The sequence below is a fragment of the Sesamum indicum genome, linkage group LG6 (genome assembly GCF_000512975.1).
Source record: "Sesamum indicum cultivar Zhongzhi No. 13 linkage group LG6, S_indicum_v1.0, whole genome shotgun sequence".
NCBI classification, from domain to species: domain Eukaryota; kingdom Viridiplantae; phylum Streptophyta; class Magnoliopsida; order Lamiales; family Pedaliaceae; genus Sesamum; species Sesamum indicum.
Genome location: NC_026150.1, coordinates 20,356,886 through 20,374,367, shown reverse-complemented (window position 1 = coordinate 20,374,367; position 17,482 = coordinate 20,356,886). Strand labels below are relative to the sequence as shown.

Here is a 17,482-nt window from a genome sequence, read left to right as displayed (position 1 = left end):
AATACTATGAAATTGATTGAAATTTGGAGGTGGCACCTTACACTGTGGCAAGTGTTGGATTCAGGCGAAGCGCATCGGGAGTGAGTCCTGTTCTACCCTCCTCGCCGATTCATTAGTCATTAACTCCAACCAAAAACCAAAAAAGAGAAAATAAAGGGAAAATGATGTGCAAAAAGCCAAAGCAGTTGGTATGTATATAATCGATCTCCCGCAATCATTCACCTTTTCTTTTGTTTTCTCACTCTTCATTTCCTCTCTCTCTCTATCCATCGTTTCTTCTTCTTGTTCTCTCTCTCTCTCCAGTTATATATACTATATTTCCGTTTTGGTGGATTTCTTGATTTTGATTTCAAAATCACAAGTTTTTTGCTTTTCTTTTTCTAGGATTATTAGATCAGACAACATGGTTGAAACGCGGCGGAGCTCGTCTTCCTCTAAGCGCCCCCTGTCTTCTCCTTCATCTCCTCTGCCTAGCGGAAAGCGATCGAAGGTTGGGGTTTTCTTTTCAACTTTTTTTATTTTCTTGATTTTTCTTGTGACTGTTCCTTTCATTTTTGGTGTTTTGTGGTGGTTCTGAATTTCGGGGTTTTTCTGTGCATGCAGGCGGCGGAGGCGTCTTCTTCATCTACGAACGATTCGCCGGCATCCGAAGAAGTGGTAGACGCGGCTGTGCCGAAAGAATTGGAGGCTGGATCGGCTGATCTGGCCATCAGCGGCGTCGTAAAGCAGTCGGATGATTTGACGGCGGAGAAATCGCCGGAGCCGGCGGTTGAAGGTGAGGTTTTGGTTTTCCCGATGACTCTAGCTGTGATCTTGTGCTCTGCATGTGCTTTGGCTTTATAGAATTTTGGTTCTTTTGGTGTTTTTTTGTGAATTATTGAAATTTTATTTGTTTGGTGGATGCAGATGACACCGTAATAGATGCGGAGAAAGGGAAGTCGAGTGGGCCATCAGTGAATCGCGGGAAGAAACGGCAACTGAAATCTGATACTGGGATTGCATGGGGGAAACTCCTTTCCCAGTGTTCACAGGTGGGTTCACACTCTGTACTCAGTTGTATTCTTTGATCTTGTTTATGAATAAAAGTTTTAGAAACAAGAAGAAAATATATACAGCCTCATTCTAATTATATTTTAAACAGTATTCATGGTAGAATTACAGGTATGGTTGCAAGTTCTCCACATATTGAGATTTGCAGTGATTATTGAATTTTAATTTGTCAGACACTCTAACTGGAATTTTCCTCTTGTCATGTTTATTTCTATTTGCTAAATTTTATGCGGAATTATGTCGGAACCTGACTTTTGAGTGGTGAAAAATCCCAAAGTAGAAATTCCAAGAAAGTTGAGTAACTTTAGAAGGCTTTGCTATGGACTCTTTCTGCGAAATATGAAATATGAAAGCCTATTCTATTTCTTGAATAGTTTAAAGAAATGGGGGAACTTGGGCTTTCTTTCTGTTGCATCATAGAACTAAGGAGCTATATATATTTAGGATTAATATCTGCAGGCAAAAATCACTGTTAAGATGTGGAAATACTGTCCGTCAATCTGTCTCTCTATTTGAACTGCTTGGTCATTGAAGAATTTGCTCCACCTTAACAAATGATATGCTTTGCATTTGCCAACATGCTATCCTAAAAAGTCTGGGTTTGGTGAGAACATAAAAAAATCAAACACTGTGGTCTTGCTAATCCTTTTTAACTCCATTAAGATGATGTGTATCCTACATATTGAAGGCAAATGGTGATAGTTGAGTGGGGTAGCTGCAGGATTTCTTATGAGTATTCATTGTTGTGTCATTACTTGAATTGTTTATGCACACGCATTCATGTGTTACATGAAACTTTGTGTGTATTTTGTGAGTGTGGGTAAAGGGCAGAGAAAGGTCTGCATCACATTTACAACATGTCTCATTACCGAGATATGTGTATTTGGTTGTGGAGCTTCAATGGCCTTTGTATTTCACTATTCACCAGCAGTTTCAGTCTTCACCTTATCGGTGCAATGTTCCCTCTCAGAATCCGCATGTTGTTATGCATCGTCCTACTTTCACTGTTGGTCAAGGCCGCCAATGTGACTTGTGGGTGGGAGATCCTACAGTTAGTAAATCTTTGTGTAGTCTGAAGCTCATGGAGACTGAGGTATATTTGATTTTCTTTTGCTCGTAAATCTTTAGTTGTGAGTTTGAATCACCGCCATGTTAAAGGCAGTGGCGCTTCCTTCCCGGTGTTTGCTGGTTTCCACCTGTTTGTATCATTGTTTTCGTTCTTGATTATTTACTAGGGAGGGGACTCGGTTACTGTGCTTGAAATCACTGGGAAAAAGGGTGCTGTTCAAGTTAATGGCAAGGTTTACCCCAAAGATTCCACTATTCCTCTAAATGGAGGTGATGAGGTGGTCTTTAGCTCGTCTGGTAAACATGCTTATGTATCCTACGATCAGAACAATTTATTTTTTCTTTGCTCTCTTTCCACTAGTTCCCTTGATCATAACCTTAGAGGGATTGAGTGTATCCTAATCTGCTAAATGTGGATAAGTATATCTCTTCCTACTTTATTAGACACCTTCATATTTCCTTGACATACTATTAGATTTTCCAACAACTCACCAACAGTGGTGAATCAGCGACGGATATGCCTCCTTCAGTCAGCATATTAGAAGCTCATGGTGGACCCATAAAAGGATTACATATTGAGGCAAGAACTGGGGATCCTTCTACTGTTGCTGTTGCATCAACTCTGGCCTCGCTATCACATCTCAGTAATGAGTTATCTCTTCTTCCTCCATCATCTCGGAGTGGGGAAGATGTACAACAAGCTTCTGAAATACCATCTGTGCCTACTACTTGTGAAGTGCCAGACAATTGTGTTGTTGATACTGAAATGAAGGATACTTCTGTCCATAACGATGTTGCTTCTGCATCAGTAGTTGAGAAGACTGGTGGTCCATCTCCTGGTTTGGCGAGTGACAACTTGAATATTGATGCTGAGATTGGGAAGATTGTAGGGGAAAACAATGACTTGAGACCAGTTTTGCATTTCTTAGGCCCAACAGCTCCTGATTTTGATATAACTGGCAGCTTATCAAGAATTCTTGATGAGCATCGGGGAGTTAGAGATCAGTGCAAGGGTTGTGATCCCCCCATTTCAGTGTCGTCAAGACGTCAAGAATTTAAAGATGGTTTACGACAAGGAGTAATAGATTGCAAAAATATTGATGTTTCATTCGAAAATTTTCCCTATTATCTAAGGTAAATTTTTCGAGTGTATTAAAGGCATCCTACTCTCACTCTGTTCTTTCATCATCATCGCTAACAATTCCGTATTTTTCCTGACAGTGAGACCACCAAGAATGTTCTTATTGCTTCGACATACATACATTTGAAATGTAATAAATTTGTAAAGTTTACTTCAGATCTCCCTACAGTGTGTCCAAGAATTTTGTTGTCAGGCCCCGCAGGTAATGTAGTTCCACGTTTTATTTTAGTAATTATACAAGTATTTGTTCCATACTTTTCCTTCCTGATCTTGAGACATTACTTCTTTTCTTCATAGGTTCTGAAATATATCAGGAAACATTGACCAAGGCTCTTGCTAAATATTTTGGTGCGAGGCTCCTTATAGTTGATACTGTTCTATTGCCTGGTGTAAGTGTCTAGCTTAGCTGTTTCCAAATGTTAATATTTGTCTTTCCTTGTTCAAGTTGTTCTACTGTTTCTCATGTAAAATTAGTACTTTTGATTAACTTAATGACTCAAAAATTGTTTAGGGACCAATGACAAAGGAGGTTGATTCTGTCAAAGAGAATCCAAAACCCGAGAGAGCGAGTGTTTTCGGAAAGAGAACTAGTGCTGCACTACACCTTAGGAAACCAGCCTCAAGTGTGGAGGCTGATATTACTGGGGGTTCTGCTATAAGTACTCAGGCTCAGCCTAAACAGGAAGCATCTACTGCTTCATCGAAAAGCTATACTTTCAGAAAAGGTATTGTACACGAAGCTGTCTACTAGCCATTTGTTTTTTTTTGGTTGAGGACATATTCTGTTAACTGATTTGCTTTTTTGTATTGGCAGGAGACAGAGTAAAATATGTGGGTTCTTTACCATCAGGATTTTCTCCTTCCCAAGCTCCAATTAGGTAATTATTTAAGTTCAATTGGACAGATTTTCTCCTTTCTCTAAGAGAATGTCTCTGCTTCTTGTACTCAAGCTGTATACTTCTATTGCTGCCGGCTGCATGAAAGTGCCACCGGTCGTTCGTTGTCCAGTCGGGCGACTTGTATTAGTGATGCTGGTATTGACAGGGACGTTTAAGCTTGCTAGGGGTCCCAGCAGACTGATTTTGATATTTGCTATCAGCCATCAGATAGAACTCACTGCCTTCTGTTACACATTTTTTCCTAGATAGTTGTTTTCCTCCACAACACATTATCATGGGTGTCCATGGGACTGGTATCTCTGTGATTGTTAGAATTAACAGCAGGCTCCTCCAGTATCTAGAAGTATTAGTTTCAGTCGTACTATAGCCCCAATGCCCCCATTTGGGGCTAGAAAGTTTTTCATTGGATGTGTGCACACACAGCCAGAAGTCCCCTATTCTCTTTCTTGTTGCAAGGGCACTTGATCCATGTGTCTTTGAGCTTGTCTGCTGTAACTTTGGAACAGCTTTTAGAAATGGATGCTTCCATGTACTCCATCTTACCTCTTTTGATGCCTTTATACCTTATCTTATAGAGAACTTGAATATGTAATTGGTGCTTCACCAGAAGAGGGGAAAGATTTGCAGGAACTAAATGTTGATATGCTTCTAAATATAATGTTGGGCAACTGAAAATTATAAGCAAATTTTTGGTTAAACCCAATTTGCCTCTAACCCCCTCTATTATACAAAATTCAACAAGAAGATTTTTGACATAAATTGCTTATATCTAGTGTCCCTAGACTTTGAAGATGTTATTCTTTCACCCATGAGCTATACTAGATGATTGACATGATTTGTGATGTCACTTTCTATTTGTATGTAGGATAACAATAAATTATTTTGCAGGGGTCCAACCTATGGTTATAGAGGCAAGGTGGTTCTTGCTTTTGAAGAAAACGGCTCTTCTAAAATTGGGGTTAGATTTGACAGAACAATTCCAGAGGGAAATGATCTGGGGGGCCTTTGTGAAGAAGATCATGGTTTCTTTTGTGCTGGTAAATTTTTACTTGTCTGACTTCTGTCCTCTTGTTTTATGCCTTAATCGTGTATGGTTAGCCCTGTGGTGACTGTTATCTTTCTGTGCAGCTGACTTACTACGTCTTGATAACTCCAGTGGTGATGACATTGACAAGCTTGCCATTAATGAGCTCTTTGAGGTAAACTTCATATTTTAGTTTTACATATAGATAAAAACATATGATTTCTCCTGAAATTGCAATGTTTTTGTCAATGTGTGTTTACAAATGCGTAATTTTGTAGGTTGCTTCCGTTGAAAGTAAAAGTAGTCCATTAATTTTGTTCCTGAAAGACATAGAGAAATCCATGGTTGGGAATCCAGAGGCATATGCTGCCTTCAAAATTAAGCTTGAAACTTTGCCAGAAAATGTTGTTGTAATAGCTTCACATACTCAGACGGACAACCGAAAGGAGAAAGTAAGTCATGGTTGTTTACTTCCACTACCTACGGTTCTATCTTCGTGTATATATTTGTTGGTAGAACTGATGATATAATATGTTGACTTCAGTCTCATCCTGGTGGATTGCTTTTCACAAAATTTGGAAGCAACCAAACCGCATTACTTGACCTTGCTTTCCCGGTATGTTAAATTAAGTGGGCTTAGATGTTTCTCTTCCTCTTCCTTGTGTTATCGTCTGATCTAGTTCTCCTGAAATTTTGTCTTTTGAAATAGTTATATCATACTTGATGTGTTTGCATTCCCCATCCCCATTAGGCTGCACTTGAGAAATTCATTATAGTTCAAAATGATTTAATAGGTTATGGAATGTGATTGTGAGAATGCTTTGAGAGGGACACCATCTTGCCAGTTGAATGTAACATTTCCTTCATCGTCCTCTTACATGCTTGTCACAGTGGAGATTTGTGCATTCATAGACTCTGTTCCCTTGCGGTCAGGCAGACAACTTGACTATGGTTGCATCTGAAATAGCTTCATTCTTGGAGGCTCTAGCGTGACAAAATTTCTGGTTTTTCTTTTGTTAGGATAATTTTGGTAGATTGCATGATAGAAGTAAAGAAATTCCAAAAACAATGAAACAACTCAGCCGTCTTTTCCCGAACAAAGTGACGATACAAATCCCCCAGGTAATCACTATTTTTGGTTTCTATGTCATGCTGCTTCTATGATGTTGTACACCGAGTTTTAAACGTTGTTCAAATACAACAGGATGAAACAGTGCTTGTGGACTGGAAACAACAGTTAGACCGAGATATTGAAAGAATGAAGTCACAATCAAATATTGGCAGCATTCGCGTAGTGAGTCTCATCTGTCCATCATCCTTTCATAAATTATATGCTCACTGGTTTGCTTGGTCTACACTGTGATGTCGGCATGGTGCTAAATACTCTGTGTTCTTGTACACATCTGCTTTTTGTACAAGCAACGTAAAAAGTGTTCTGAGAAAACTTGAAAATCTTTTTCGGGTTTCTTGGTTATCTCGAAATTGATGACCCTTCTATGTGATGGTCTCTAAGTTTCCAGTGCAGGCTAGACGTGATACATATCTTCTTATTTTTCTGGCCAGATTTTTAACTTGATTATTTCTCTGGAGGTGCTAGAGGGTGATAAGTGTTCATAATGCTATTTGTAAATAACATATATTCATGCCCAACCTCCCTGTTGCTGGCTTGAAAGCTGTTTAACCATATGGGTAACTATCTCTGAGTGAGCTGGTTGTCATCTTTCTTAACTTAGCATTTTGTGTTTCTCTGCATGGATTTCAGGTTCTAAACCGGGTTGGCCTTGATTGCCCTGATTTGGAAACATTATGCATTAAAGACCAAGCTTTGACTAGTGAAAGTCAGTTAAACTCACACAGCGCAAATCTTTAAATAAGGAGTCATGTACTTCAAGAGGTTTCTTAATACTTGTTATAATGGTGATAGGTGCGGAAAAAGTAATTGGCTGGTCTTTAAGTCATCACTTTATGCATTGCTCTGAAGCTTCACTCAGAGAGTCGAAATTTGTTATTTCAAGTGAAAGGTAAATCGTTGTTGAAACTCTTTTCCATTAGCCCTGTTGCAAGGTGGAGGATAGAAGATGACTGGAGATGGACGGGAAAATGAGTAGCTTGTGTTTGTTTAGGTACTTACCATTATTGCTTCTGGTTTTTTGTTACAGTATGAGATATGGGCTCGACATTCTACAGGGCATTCAAAATGAAAACAAGAGTTTGAAGAAATCCCTCAAGGTGATACTTGAAGTCTCTAATGTTCATGATTTTCTTTTGGCCGTGCTGTTTCACATAACTGGTATAGGAGAATGACAGCTTGAATTTTAGGACGTGGTTACTGAAAATGAGTTTGAGAAAAAGCTCCTTGCTGAGGTTATACCACCTGGTGATATTGGTGTCACTTTTGATGATATTGGAGCTTTGGAGAATGTGAAGGAAACTTTGAAGGAATTGGTGATGCTACCCCTGCAAAGGCCAGAATTGTTCAGCAAAGGACAGCTTACAAAAGTAAATGAATAGTTAAAGCTTATTAGAAGTTCCATGGAGGTCCTCCTTTGTCCATTAGTCATCAGTAGACATGTCTTTTTCACTAATACTGTCAACTTTTGACAGCCTTGTAAAGGAATATTGCTCTTTGGGCCTCCTGGTACTGGTAAAACAATGCTTGCAAAAGCTGTTGCAACTGAAGCTGGGGCAAATTTCATCAACATATCGATGTCAAGCATCACTTCAAAAGTAGAGTTTCTTACTGGCCCTTCATTTTGTTAGTCTTTTATGTCCTTTTCACCTTTTCTATCAGCACCTAAATTTCTAATTTGTTTGCATTCAGTGGTTTGGTGAAGGAGAGAAGTATGTGAAAGCAGTCTTCACTTTGGCCAGCAAAATAGCGCCTAGCGTTGTTTTTGTTGATGAGGTCAGTATAGTCTTCAAGGGTTTCCTTTCCCTTCTCTCAATAATCTCGTCTTCCTTCAATTTTCATATATTTATTGGCACAGGTTGACAGCATGTTAGGTAGACGAGAGAACCCAGGAGAACATGAAGCAATGCGTAAAATGAAGAATGAATTTATGGTGAATTGGGATGGTTTGCGTACAAAGGATAAGGAACGGGTTTTAGTACTTGCGGCAACAAATAGACCATTTGATCTTGACGAGGCTGTAATCAGGAGGCTTCCCAGGAGGTTTTTTCATTGCCTAGATTAATAGTTTTGTAGTGTTTCTCCAACAAAAAACAGACTTTTATCTTTTAACTGAAAGAAATTCTCATTAGTCACTTTATTTATTTATTTGGTGTAGGCTGATGGTCAATTTGCCAGATGCTCGAAACAGGGAGAAAATATTAAAGGTGATATTAGCAAAGGAAGAATTGGCTCCTAATGTTGACCTTGAAGCAGTTGCTAGCTTGACGGAGGGGTATTCAGGAAGTGATCTAAAGGTTTGATCACATTCTTTCATGTTATGATTTTATATGTTAACTAGTTTGCTTTTGGTTCGATGTTCCTGATGATTGTTTTTCCATTTGGAAACCATCCATTCCCAGAATCTGTGTGTGACAGCTGCACATTGCCCCATAAGAGAAATTTTGGAGAAGGAGAAGAAGGTATGCATTACTTAATTATATCTCAGTTGACCATCTTGGTTCATATAGACTTTTCTTTAAGCAGTTGCTGTTAAGGCAGTCTAGTGACACGTCTTATTAGACATTATATAATTTTTTGCTTGTCTTGTTTGCTCACTGTTGATGTTTTGATCTTTAGCTACTGGATTTTGTGTTCCCTTTTTATTTTCATATCCTTGCTAAACTAATAGCACTAACATGCATCATTCTAGGAGAAGGCCTTGGCACTGGCTGAGAACAGACCGTTGCCTGCATTACATAGCAGTGCAGATGTTCGTCCCCTGACTATGGATGACTTCAGATATGCACATGAACAGGTATATATACTTCCAATGAGAGTATATGGAAAAATAAAGAGAAGCACACAGATGGTGGTGTTTAGTGGTCCAAAGTTGAAAATATTAGCAGAAGAAAGAGCAACCCGAAATGGAACTTGCAAACCTATTGCTCATATTAAATTCGTTTTAGCCTTTTCTTGCCTGCTAATAATGACTTATATTTCTTCAGTAAAATTGTGTTATATCAAAGATGTAATTTTCTGTTTCTTTTAATGTTATTTTGTGTAGATTTTACTCAAAAAAAAGGACCGGAATTCTTTTTTAGTGTTCAACGAGCCTCTTTATAGTGTACTGGTGAAATGCTTCTGCGTTCGTTTGTGCATGTAATGGATACCGTTATTGTCCCCTGAGGTCTCATGGCCATATGGTCTCTATCATGCATTTAAGTGTGAAACATGTCTTGGAATACACGTATCACGTTGAACTAATTTCATCCTTGAGAGAATTGACGGTCCTGAAATTGTATTTCTGATGAAAATATAGGTATGTGCAAGTGTATCATCAGAATCACAAAACATGAATGAGCTTCTCCAGTGGAATGAACTGTATGGGGAAGGTGGATCAAGAAAGAAGAAATCACTTAGCTACTTCATGTAGAGGAGATGCAGGAGCTGTATAGTGTTTGATGTTTAGGCGGTTATTTCTTATCTGAGATGGTGGGCCCTGTGACCGTGGAAATCCAATTCCAGGTTCCTCTCACTTGAAAACCTCTTTTCTGAACCTGGCACTCCTGTATCATTTTAGTTCTCATGGGTATTTTGTCACCACCAGATAAAAGTGTCTATCAAGCTTATCCTACTAATTTTTTGCTTCATCAGGTCTTTCTTGTCTGTATATTCAGGTTGGATTTATTCTAATTGTTTCTCTGCCAATCTCTGTGTCCATGTGGAAAAGTTGAGTAGGTGAAATATGGAATTGGTAAAGATCAGTCCCATTGATAGCATTTAGAAATTTTCTTCTTCCCCTTTTGTTTGTTGTCTGTACCCTTTTGGTGGTGGTATGAGATAGAAATTTTCTCCTTACCTTCCCCTTCTGGTTGTTTTCTGTACCCTTTTGGTGGTGGTATGAGATAAGGGTGGGTGGGTGGAATCCTCCAACAAATTTGCCCAAGGAAAAAGTAGGTGTGGTATGATTGGCTTAATCTGAGGGGCTCCCCTCTTTTTCGTCTCTTTTTTTTTGGTATATTGTACTATTAACTTATTGCAGCATCTGTGTGGCTTCGAGTTTAATGTGTATATAGAGAGATGTAGAGGCTTTCCTTTTAACATAATCAATGGATATTTAGATTTCTCCTTTATATTCATATACCCTTGTTTAGACAGCTTTTTCTCTCCATGTAGTTGCTTACCACACACCCCAATCTTTAGATATTATATATATATACACACTCGTTTGCAACTATATACCATGATGAGATGAAGACATGATTTTCTTATTTCGTAGTAATTGATTGCCTTAATGTTCTTATTGGACTTTTCAATAGTATCGGAATAGCTGCCTTTTGACCCCTTACCTGTGTTGCAATCTATCAATTTCTATTGAGATTTCTGGTATTGTAAATTTGTCTTTGCTTGGGCGGACCTACTCTTTTGAAGATTGGAAATTTTTTATGTCAGACAAGTTTTTGGTTTATCATTGCGTTTTACTGGATTGAAGTGGCTTTATCAGCCAAAAGTTGTTCACGTCCTAGTTGGTAAGAGTATTATAATCTTTTGCAGCGTCAGATAATTATCTCACATTTGTTCATTTCCATCTGTGCTAGTGGTAGTTTTAATTTTGCTAGCAACTTGGTGCACTTCTTTGATGGTAGTGTCCGAGCATCTTAAATATTATCAAAGGGCGTAGATGCTATGCTACACAGGCTATTATGTTTCTATGGGGTAAAATGAACTATTAAAGATATAACCTGGAAGGCAATTTTCTTCGCACTTTCTAGCCTATACCAGAAAACAGGATCTATACTAATACAATATTGATATTACAGGGGTGTCAAATGGGTAGGTTGGGGACATGTAATTACTCAAAGAGGCCCAACCTATCAAAAAAGAAGAAAGATTGCAAATTGCCAGAGGAATGCAAAGCTTAACGTTCCCTTTCTGGAGATCCAATTTAGTACATCCCTTGTGGAGACAGATAAGAGGTGCCCAAAAAAATAAATTGGTCAAAAAAAGTTATGCCCAAATTTTGAAGGGCTTAGATTTAAAAAGGTTTCACAAGCCTATAAGGAAGTTTTAAGGATTTGAAATTCCTCCGCCAAAGTTTGAGCTTATTATGTCGCATACACAGGCGACTTAAATGTGATTCATGTAGGATCTTTGGAGGTATTCTCATAGAATCATATAAGGCCGAACAATCTGATCGGGGACATGTGGCACGTCTAGCGAAAAGTAACTTGTAAACTTTAAAATTTTGGATTCTAGTTGGGTGAAGACGTTTTTCTCAATTGACTTTTTGAAAATTTGCGAAAAAATATCCCTATAGGGAATTCCAATTGCCCTCGAGGATCTCGAGTCTTCAACTCTCAAGAGATAGCCTTTCACTGAATTCAAGGGATCCTCCACCAAATTCATGGAGAGTTCAACCTTATTTGGTCATATTGAGATTATTCTTCACTAAATTTATTACACTTTCGTCCTTTAAGATTTGGTGTAATTATACATAGACTTTCAGTGGTTTGAAAAATTAGCACTTTTGAGATTTGTCTCCATCTAATAAACAAGTCATCTTGTTGGTAAAAAATAATTGAATTTATTGATATTAATAAAAAAAATAAAAATTAATATTTTATCCTTGATTGACTTATTACCGACTTATTTCGTGTCAAATAATTTTTTTCGAACTAAATACTTTATAATAATAAAATATATGTCATCACACCCATTAACGCGTGAAAATCTATGAAGATAGTTTGTTAATAAAAAAATCTATTTAATTTACGATAAGTCAGTAATTAATCAACTACTACTATCAACAGATTTGATAAATTTTAACTAGTGTAGGAATTTATTTGTTAGATAAAAATAAATTTTAGAGGTGTCAAATATAATTTTTCAAATCACAAAGGGCCTGCACGTAGTTACACCAAATTTCAATTAAGGGGAGTAAAATTACCACATAATATAATTTCATTTAAGCTACAACTTGAGCATTCTTATTAAGACTTTCAACTTCATGTTACCACTTTTGTCAAGAGGAACAGCGTTTTTCATAATCAAAATATCAATCTCTTCTTTTTAAACAAAAAGCCCTTTTATTTCCTACACTTTTAAACAAAAAGCTCTTTTATTTCCTACAGTTATTTTACTGCTTTCCACTCAAGTAGACTGAATACTACATTTTTTTGGCTCGCATCAAATCTATTCTCATTTTTTTAACTATTGCTGGACTCATAACCCTTTTGCCATTTTATTTTGCAATTTAACTATTGCAGACATCCTAGGTTCCTGAGTTTCATTTAGATGTGAAATTGTTGGGACGGACATTCATCTAGGGTCACATTTGCAAATCTCAGACCCATTAACTCGGCTAAAAATACAACACAGACTGGATGGAGAGATTATCTCGTCCAGAGTACAATAACAATGCTTTATCAGTACAAAAATTTAGACAAGGGGACCATCATTCTTCACAGAAACACGCTTAACTAATAATCAAAGTGGAAAACTCTGGCATAAGTATAAGTCTTCTCAATAATTTCACACAAATCATGTACTTGACAACGGTTCTGCTTTTTCCTTCGAAGCTTCTCCTCCCTGTGCCTCCTTGACCTTCTCTTCGGGCTTCTTGACCTCTGCAAAGCAGCAACGGCCAAACATGTTCATCACTTCAGAACAAAGAAACAAATAATGCAAGTGCTGCAAACTACTTATAAGCTAAAGAATGCCACAGATGGAACTCTATTACATCAAATTCCCCCAGACACAATCAATGACATTAAAGATAGACCAGGCATCACCAAAATAAAACAGGAACTGTAGAACAGTGGAACGAAAAAATATTCTTTAACACAACTACAGTTCAGAAATCCACGTGTCAAGCCATTACTTATCACCCATTTTTTGAGTCAAAAGATATATCGAACCACAACACTCCATATCTTCCTCAGGCAGTTGGTGTCCTAACTGTGAAATGATGCAAATAAGATGAGACAGGAGGCATGGAAACATCTCATCATTTTTCCACAAGACATGATGCATGAAGACAGGTGATCACACACCACGACCATGTCCAATAATTTTTTTTGCATAAAATGGATCTGGGAAATCTCGCCTTCAACCTAAGCGAAGGTAAAGGAAAAACAGAAACAAACTGAATAAGTAACAAAATCACACCTCATTCCTAGTCCCCCAGAAAGTACCACATATGAATACATGCAAGGAAGACAGAGAAATTGAGTGGCAAAATTTAGAGCTTCATTTTCTCCCATGAAGGGCTTAAATGGAAGTCCATAGCTATTTGAGGCTCTTTAATTCCTGCAAAGAAGTGCCTAAATGGAAGTCGTGATTAGTTACTATTTGCCTCCCAATACATAGTGCATTCTATGCGACCATTAGTATGACAACCCTGTTTTCCCCAATTTATTGGGTAAGATCAATTGGCCCATTAACAATTCAAGCACAGTTATGAAGCAAAATGCAGTTCAACCAATACCTTCATCATCACTATCCTCAAAGTCATCCCCCATAGCATCATCTCCTAGGCCACCCATGCCATCCATCATGCCACCCATGCCGCCCATCATGCCGCCCATGTCACCAAATTTCTGTAAGGTACGATAAATCGGAAAACATTTAGAAGGGCTCGTAAAGAAAACTCAGAACACAATGCAAGGAACAGAGAAAACTTACAGAAAAATCCATTCCACCCAAATCATAATCAGCAGGAGCACCTTTTCCTGTGAGGAATACAGAGGAATCAATTATATTGTAGTGAAACTAGATAAACTTCCATGAACTACGGGGAAATATATATATACAAATTTACCAGTATCATCATCTTCATCCACCCATTTATCCCAATCTACTTTTACGTAGTGGGGTGCCTTCTCATTTCCACGCAACAATTTTTCCCACCATTTTTTCTCTGCTTTCTCCAGTACGCAGAATATGTTCCGCACACCTATATTTATTTTACACTCCTAGAGAATATAATTTGTGAGCAACAATTCCTACTTCTTGGGAAATAAAAGTTATAACAGATATTTTGGGGCAAGTAAAAGGATTTTAAGTAGCTTTCTTATAATTTAGTACATAAACCATAGGAGAAGCTACATAAAAACATCCCTGCAAAGAGAACATTACCATTGTATCAAATTTATAGCCACAAATTTTCTTCCGGGGATCATAAAAAAGCCTCTTTTTCCTAATACACATTTCCCCCCAAACCACCACGTAGTATTTAGTAATTAATCATATCACTAATTCGCCGCTGCTATATTTTCAAGAAATCTTCATCACAAAGATACTCAAAACTCACTTTTCCCCAGACCAACAATACTAGGATGGAGGAAGCACAATACGAATATATCAAAAATGGCAATTTGAAATGTCATTTACTCATGGGGGGAGTAGTTCACAGATATTCCACCATTACCTCAAATTAGAAATAAAGAAAGTAGATCTGAGCATTCTCACCTCCACATTAACTTTCTCAAGAAGATCTAATTTGAGTTCATATAGGTTGTTGTCAGTCCCAGCAGTGGCAGAAAATGTAAATGTTCCTTCAGGGTCAACATTCACCTTAGCATTTTTTGCATCTGGCAGTAGCACAGTAAGATATACCTTGTCCTCTCTTTCAGCCCACTTCACTTCAGGGTGTCGGCTACAGTATAGAAGATCTTTTAGCTAAGTTTTTTTAATATAAAATAAAAATCACATGCTGTTAACCATTCAAAGGCTAGTATTTATGCAAATAAATATTAAGAGATTCATCCAGTTCATCTTTCAGCATAACTGAATCACTGAAGCTCACATACTTTTCATTCTGTTCTGAGCAGCAATCACTAGTGAAGCTTAGACTGTATGCACTCATCAAGTTCTGACAGTATTAACCTACATAGTCTTCTACATATAACAAAATATCCTACTAAGACAGTCAGACTTAAGGAAATGAACATCAGAAATCATTATGACAGATGCATAAAGTTCAAAGGACAAACACCGAAACTTTGTAAATAAAAATGCAAATTAAACCAGAAAGAAAACAGCAGGAACGCCATTGTTACAAAATCATATAAAGAAGAAAATACAAAATCCCATAATCTTAGAAGCAATTTCAATTAACTTTAATCCTCATGGTGAGAAAACCTTTTTTGTTAAACCTCTTTACTTTCTGAAAACGCACAAATATGAGTTCGTGTCATTAAAATCAATTGAACAAAATGTTGCTCAAACAAATCAGAAAGTAATAATTAAAAACATGAAATTAAACACAGTTTCCACAGGAATTAACCCTATGAACATTTTCGTTTCCGTATAAGGTGTAATAACGCAACACTCTCTTTCTCTCCCGCGGATGAAACTTGACAGAAAGAGTGAACAACCAACATAAATGCTATTCAACAAAAAGGACGCATGACGTTCTTAAAAGAATCAAACCGAAGCCCCAGGAAGTATAACACAAACAGCTCCGCGTACGAATAGCGGAAAAGAAAAGCAAAAAGGTGTATAACCTCAAATACATAATTCAATAACGAAAAATCACCATAACTGTAACAATCAAAACGTGTAAACTGAGTCAAGAAGAAAATCTTACCTCATTCTCGAGTTTGATTTGCGAAGAGTTGAGAGAGAGAGAGAGAGTTGAAAACCCTAGAAGCAAAAGTACAGAGAAAAAGAAGTGCGAGCGTCACAAAGCAGCTCTAGTCCTTTTAAAACCCTCAGAAGGAAGATATTTGCGTATAAAACCCTCCGACGTGGACACGAAGCGGCTCAGTTCTTCATCTAAAAGCGTAATTCGAGTTGAAATAGGTTACGCGAGACCGTCTGCGATTACACCACAATTCTATCATGTTGCCATTGGGCTTACAGATCACTAAGGCCCACGTTAAGTCTATATGGCCCAACAAGTTTAGGCTCAAAGTACTCGTAACTGTTGGTTTTATATATACTATTATAAAAAGAAAATTTGTATCAATTTTTGAATATTAAATTTTTTTTATTTTTTTAAATTTGATCAAATTAGTAATTTTAATTTTTTAATAATTTCAAAATTATATAGTCTTTTTTTTTAACTACCCACTACTCCATATTTCTCTCTCACTTTACTTCTCCATATTTATTACAATTCATCATTGATGTGAATTAGATTTTTGGTCACACCATAAGATTGAAGGATCTTTAAGAAAAATCTTAAAATCAACAGGGACTAACCCTGAAAATAAAGTTTAGCACTTCGATGCTTAAATCAGTAACGATTTTACTGAAAAAAATAAAGGGAATTTGAAATAAAAGTGAGAATAATGGAAAGAAATGATGATAAAGTGTATATATATTCATGTAGAGTGCAAAGTATAAGCTTAGAATAACTTAAAAATTGAGAGAGTGAGAGTTTGAGAGTGAGAAATGGTGTTACCAAATGACTGCACAAGACATTTATTTACAGACGTGTATAGAACGGGATACGGGTGTTGTTGAGAAGAGTCCTATGACATTTGAAAGCCATTTGAATTGGCTATTATCTAGAAAAAAACTGTTTATGATTTGGACTTAATTTGGTTAAGATATGTTAGGTAGACTAAGTCTTGCCATATCTGCTTGAAAAGAGTCCTATGGCATTTGAAATCCCTTTGAGTTTGCAATTATCCAGAAAATAATCATTTGTGATATGGACTTAATTTTACTAATATACGTTAGGTGGATTGAGTCTTGCCATATTTGATTGAAAAACCAAGAATTGATTACTCGTGGATTCCCGACTCATTTGCCATAAATTTACTCGGAACCACCTGGAGATAAATTAGGATGGTGTATCTTATTGGCAAGCTATATAACGTGTCTGTCCAGCTATATGATGACGTGTCCTATTGGGTGTGTGTCTAAATTGAGTTTAGTGTACTCAATAGGTTACTTGAATAATTTTTTTATGCGTATCAAAGTTCAATAGCACCATAATTATTAAAAGATCTTTCTTTGAAATCTTCAGATATCATATGACTAATTTACAAAATAGGAATAAACATTTCAATATTTACGTTAGTAAAAGTGTTTGAGATAGATTAAAATAAAGAACTCGGGAAATAATATTTTTGATTTTATAAGTTAGGTTCGTTTCACTTTTGATCCCATTTATTACGAAATTAACACTTTTTTAGTCCATCGACTTGCAAAAATTAGCACTTCTGGTCCTCATATAC

General features: G+C 37.1%; 2 protein-coding genes across 3 annotated transcripts; one reads left to right on the top strand and one right to left on the bottom strand.

Moving 5' to 3' along the window:
• On the top strand, nt 263-10,481 carry LOC105165229. 2 transcript variants are annotated; one of them, XM_011084174.2, is made up of 27 exons: nt 263-490; nt 604-775; nt 907-1,031; nt 2,021-2,143; nt 2,286-2,429; nt 2,594-3,252; nt 3,340-3,461; nt 3,557-3,648; nt 3,771-3,984; nt 4,074-4,137; nt 5,047-5,195; nt 5,287-5,357; nt 5,461-5,634; nt 5,727-5,798; nt 6,203-6,304; nt 6,387-6,476; nt 6,945-7,020; nt 7,107-7,203; nt 7,342-7,411; nt 7,502-7,681; nt 7,787-7,909; nt 8,004-8,087; nt 8,170-8,354; nt 8,470-8,608; nt 8,714-8,773; nt 9,004-9,108; nt 9,613-10,481. In XM_011084174.2, exons 1-27 carry the CDS (start codon nt 404-406, stop codon nt 9,724-9,726), a joined length of 3,693 nt encoding a protein of 1,230 aa, XP_011082476.1. In that variant the 5' UTR covers nt 263-403; the 3' UTR covers nt 9,727-10,481. The 2 variants fall into 2 exon arrangements, with proteins under 2 accessions (XP_011082476.1, XP_020550190.1); XM_020694531.1 differs by lacking the exon at nt 2,021-2,143.
• LOC105165228 (uncharacterized protein OsI_027940-like) lies at nt 12,627-16,041 on the bottom strand. The gene is made up of 6 exons (XM_011084173.2): nt 15,883-16,041; nt 14,763-14,949; nt 14,113-14,266; nt 13,977-14,023; nt 13,780-13,891; nt 12,627-12,919 (listed from the first exon to the last, which is right to left on the bottom strand). Exons 1-6 carry the CDS (start codon nt 15,885-15,887, stop codon nt 12,834-12,836), a joined length of 591 nt encoding a protein of 196 aa, XP_011082475.1. The 5' UTR covers nt 15,888-16,041; the 3' UTR covers nt 12,627-12,833.

What these genes read in the sequence shown, in the direction of transcription:
- LOC105165229 (XM_011084174.2), top strand. Translation starts at nt 404, where the DNA reads ATGGTTGAAACGCGGCGGAGCTCGTCTTCCTCTAAGCGCCCCCTGTCT. An exon ending in TCCTTTCCCAGTGTTCACAG is followed by an intron (nt 1,032 to 2,020) that starts GTGGGTTCACAC and finishes GTTCCCTCTCAG; the next exon opens with AATCCGCATGTTGTTATGCA. An exon ending in ATTCAGGAAGTGATCTAAAG is followed by an intron (nt 8,609 to 8,713) that starts GTTTGATCACAT and finishes ATCCATTCCCAG; the next exon opens with AATCTGTGTGTGACAGCTGC.
- LOC105165228 (XM_011084173.2), bottom strand. An exon ending in TGGGTGGAATGGATTTTTCT is followed by an intron (nt 13,892 to 13,976) that starts GTAAGTTTTCTC and finishes CGTACCTTACAG; the next exon opens with AAATTTGGTGACATGGGCGG. An exon ending in TGAGGATAGTGATGATGAAG is followed by an intron (nt 12,920 to 13,779) that starts GTATTGGTTGAA and finishes GCTGCTTTGCAG; the next exon opens with AGGTCAAGAAGCCCGAAGAG.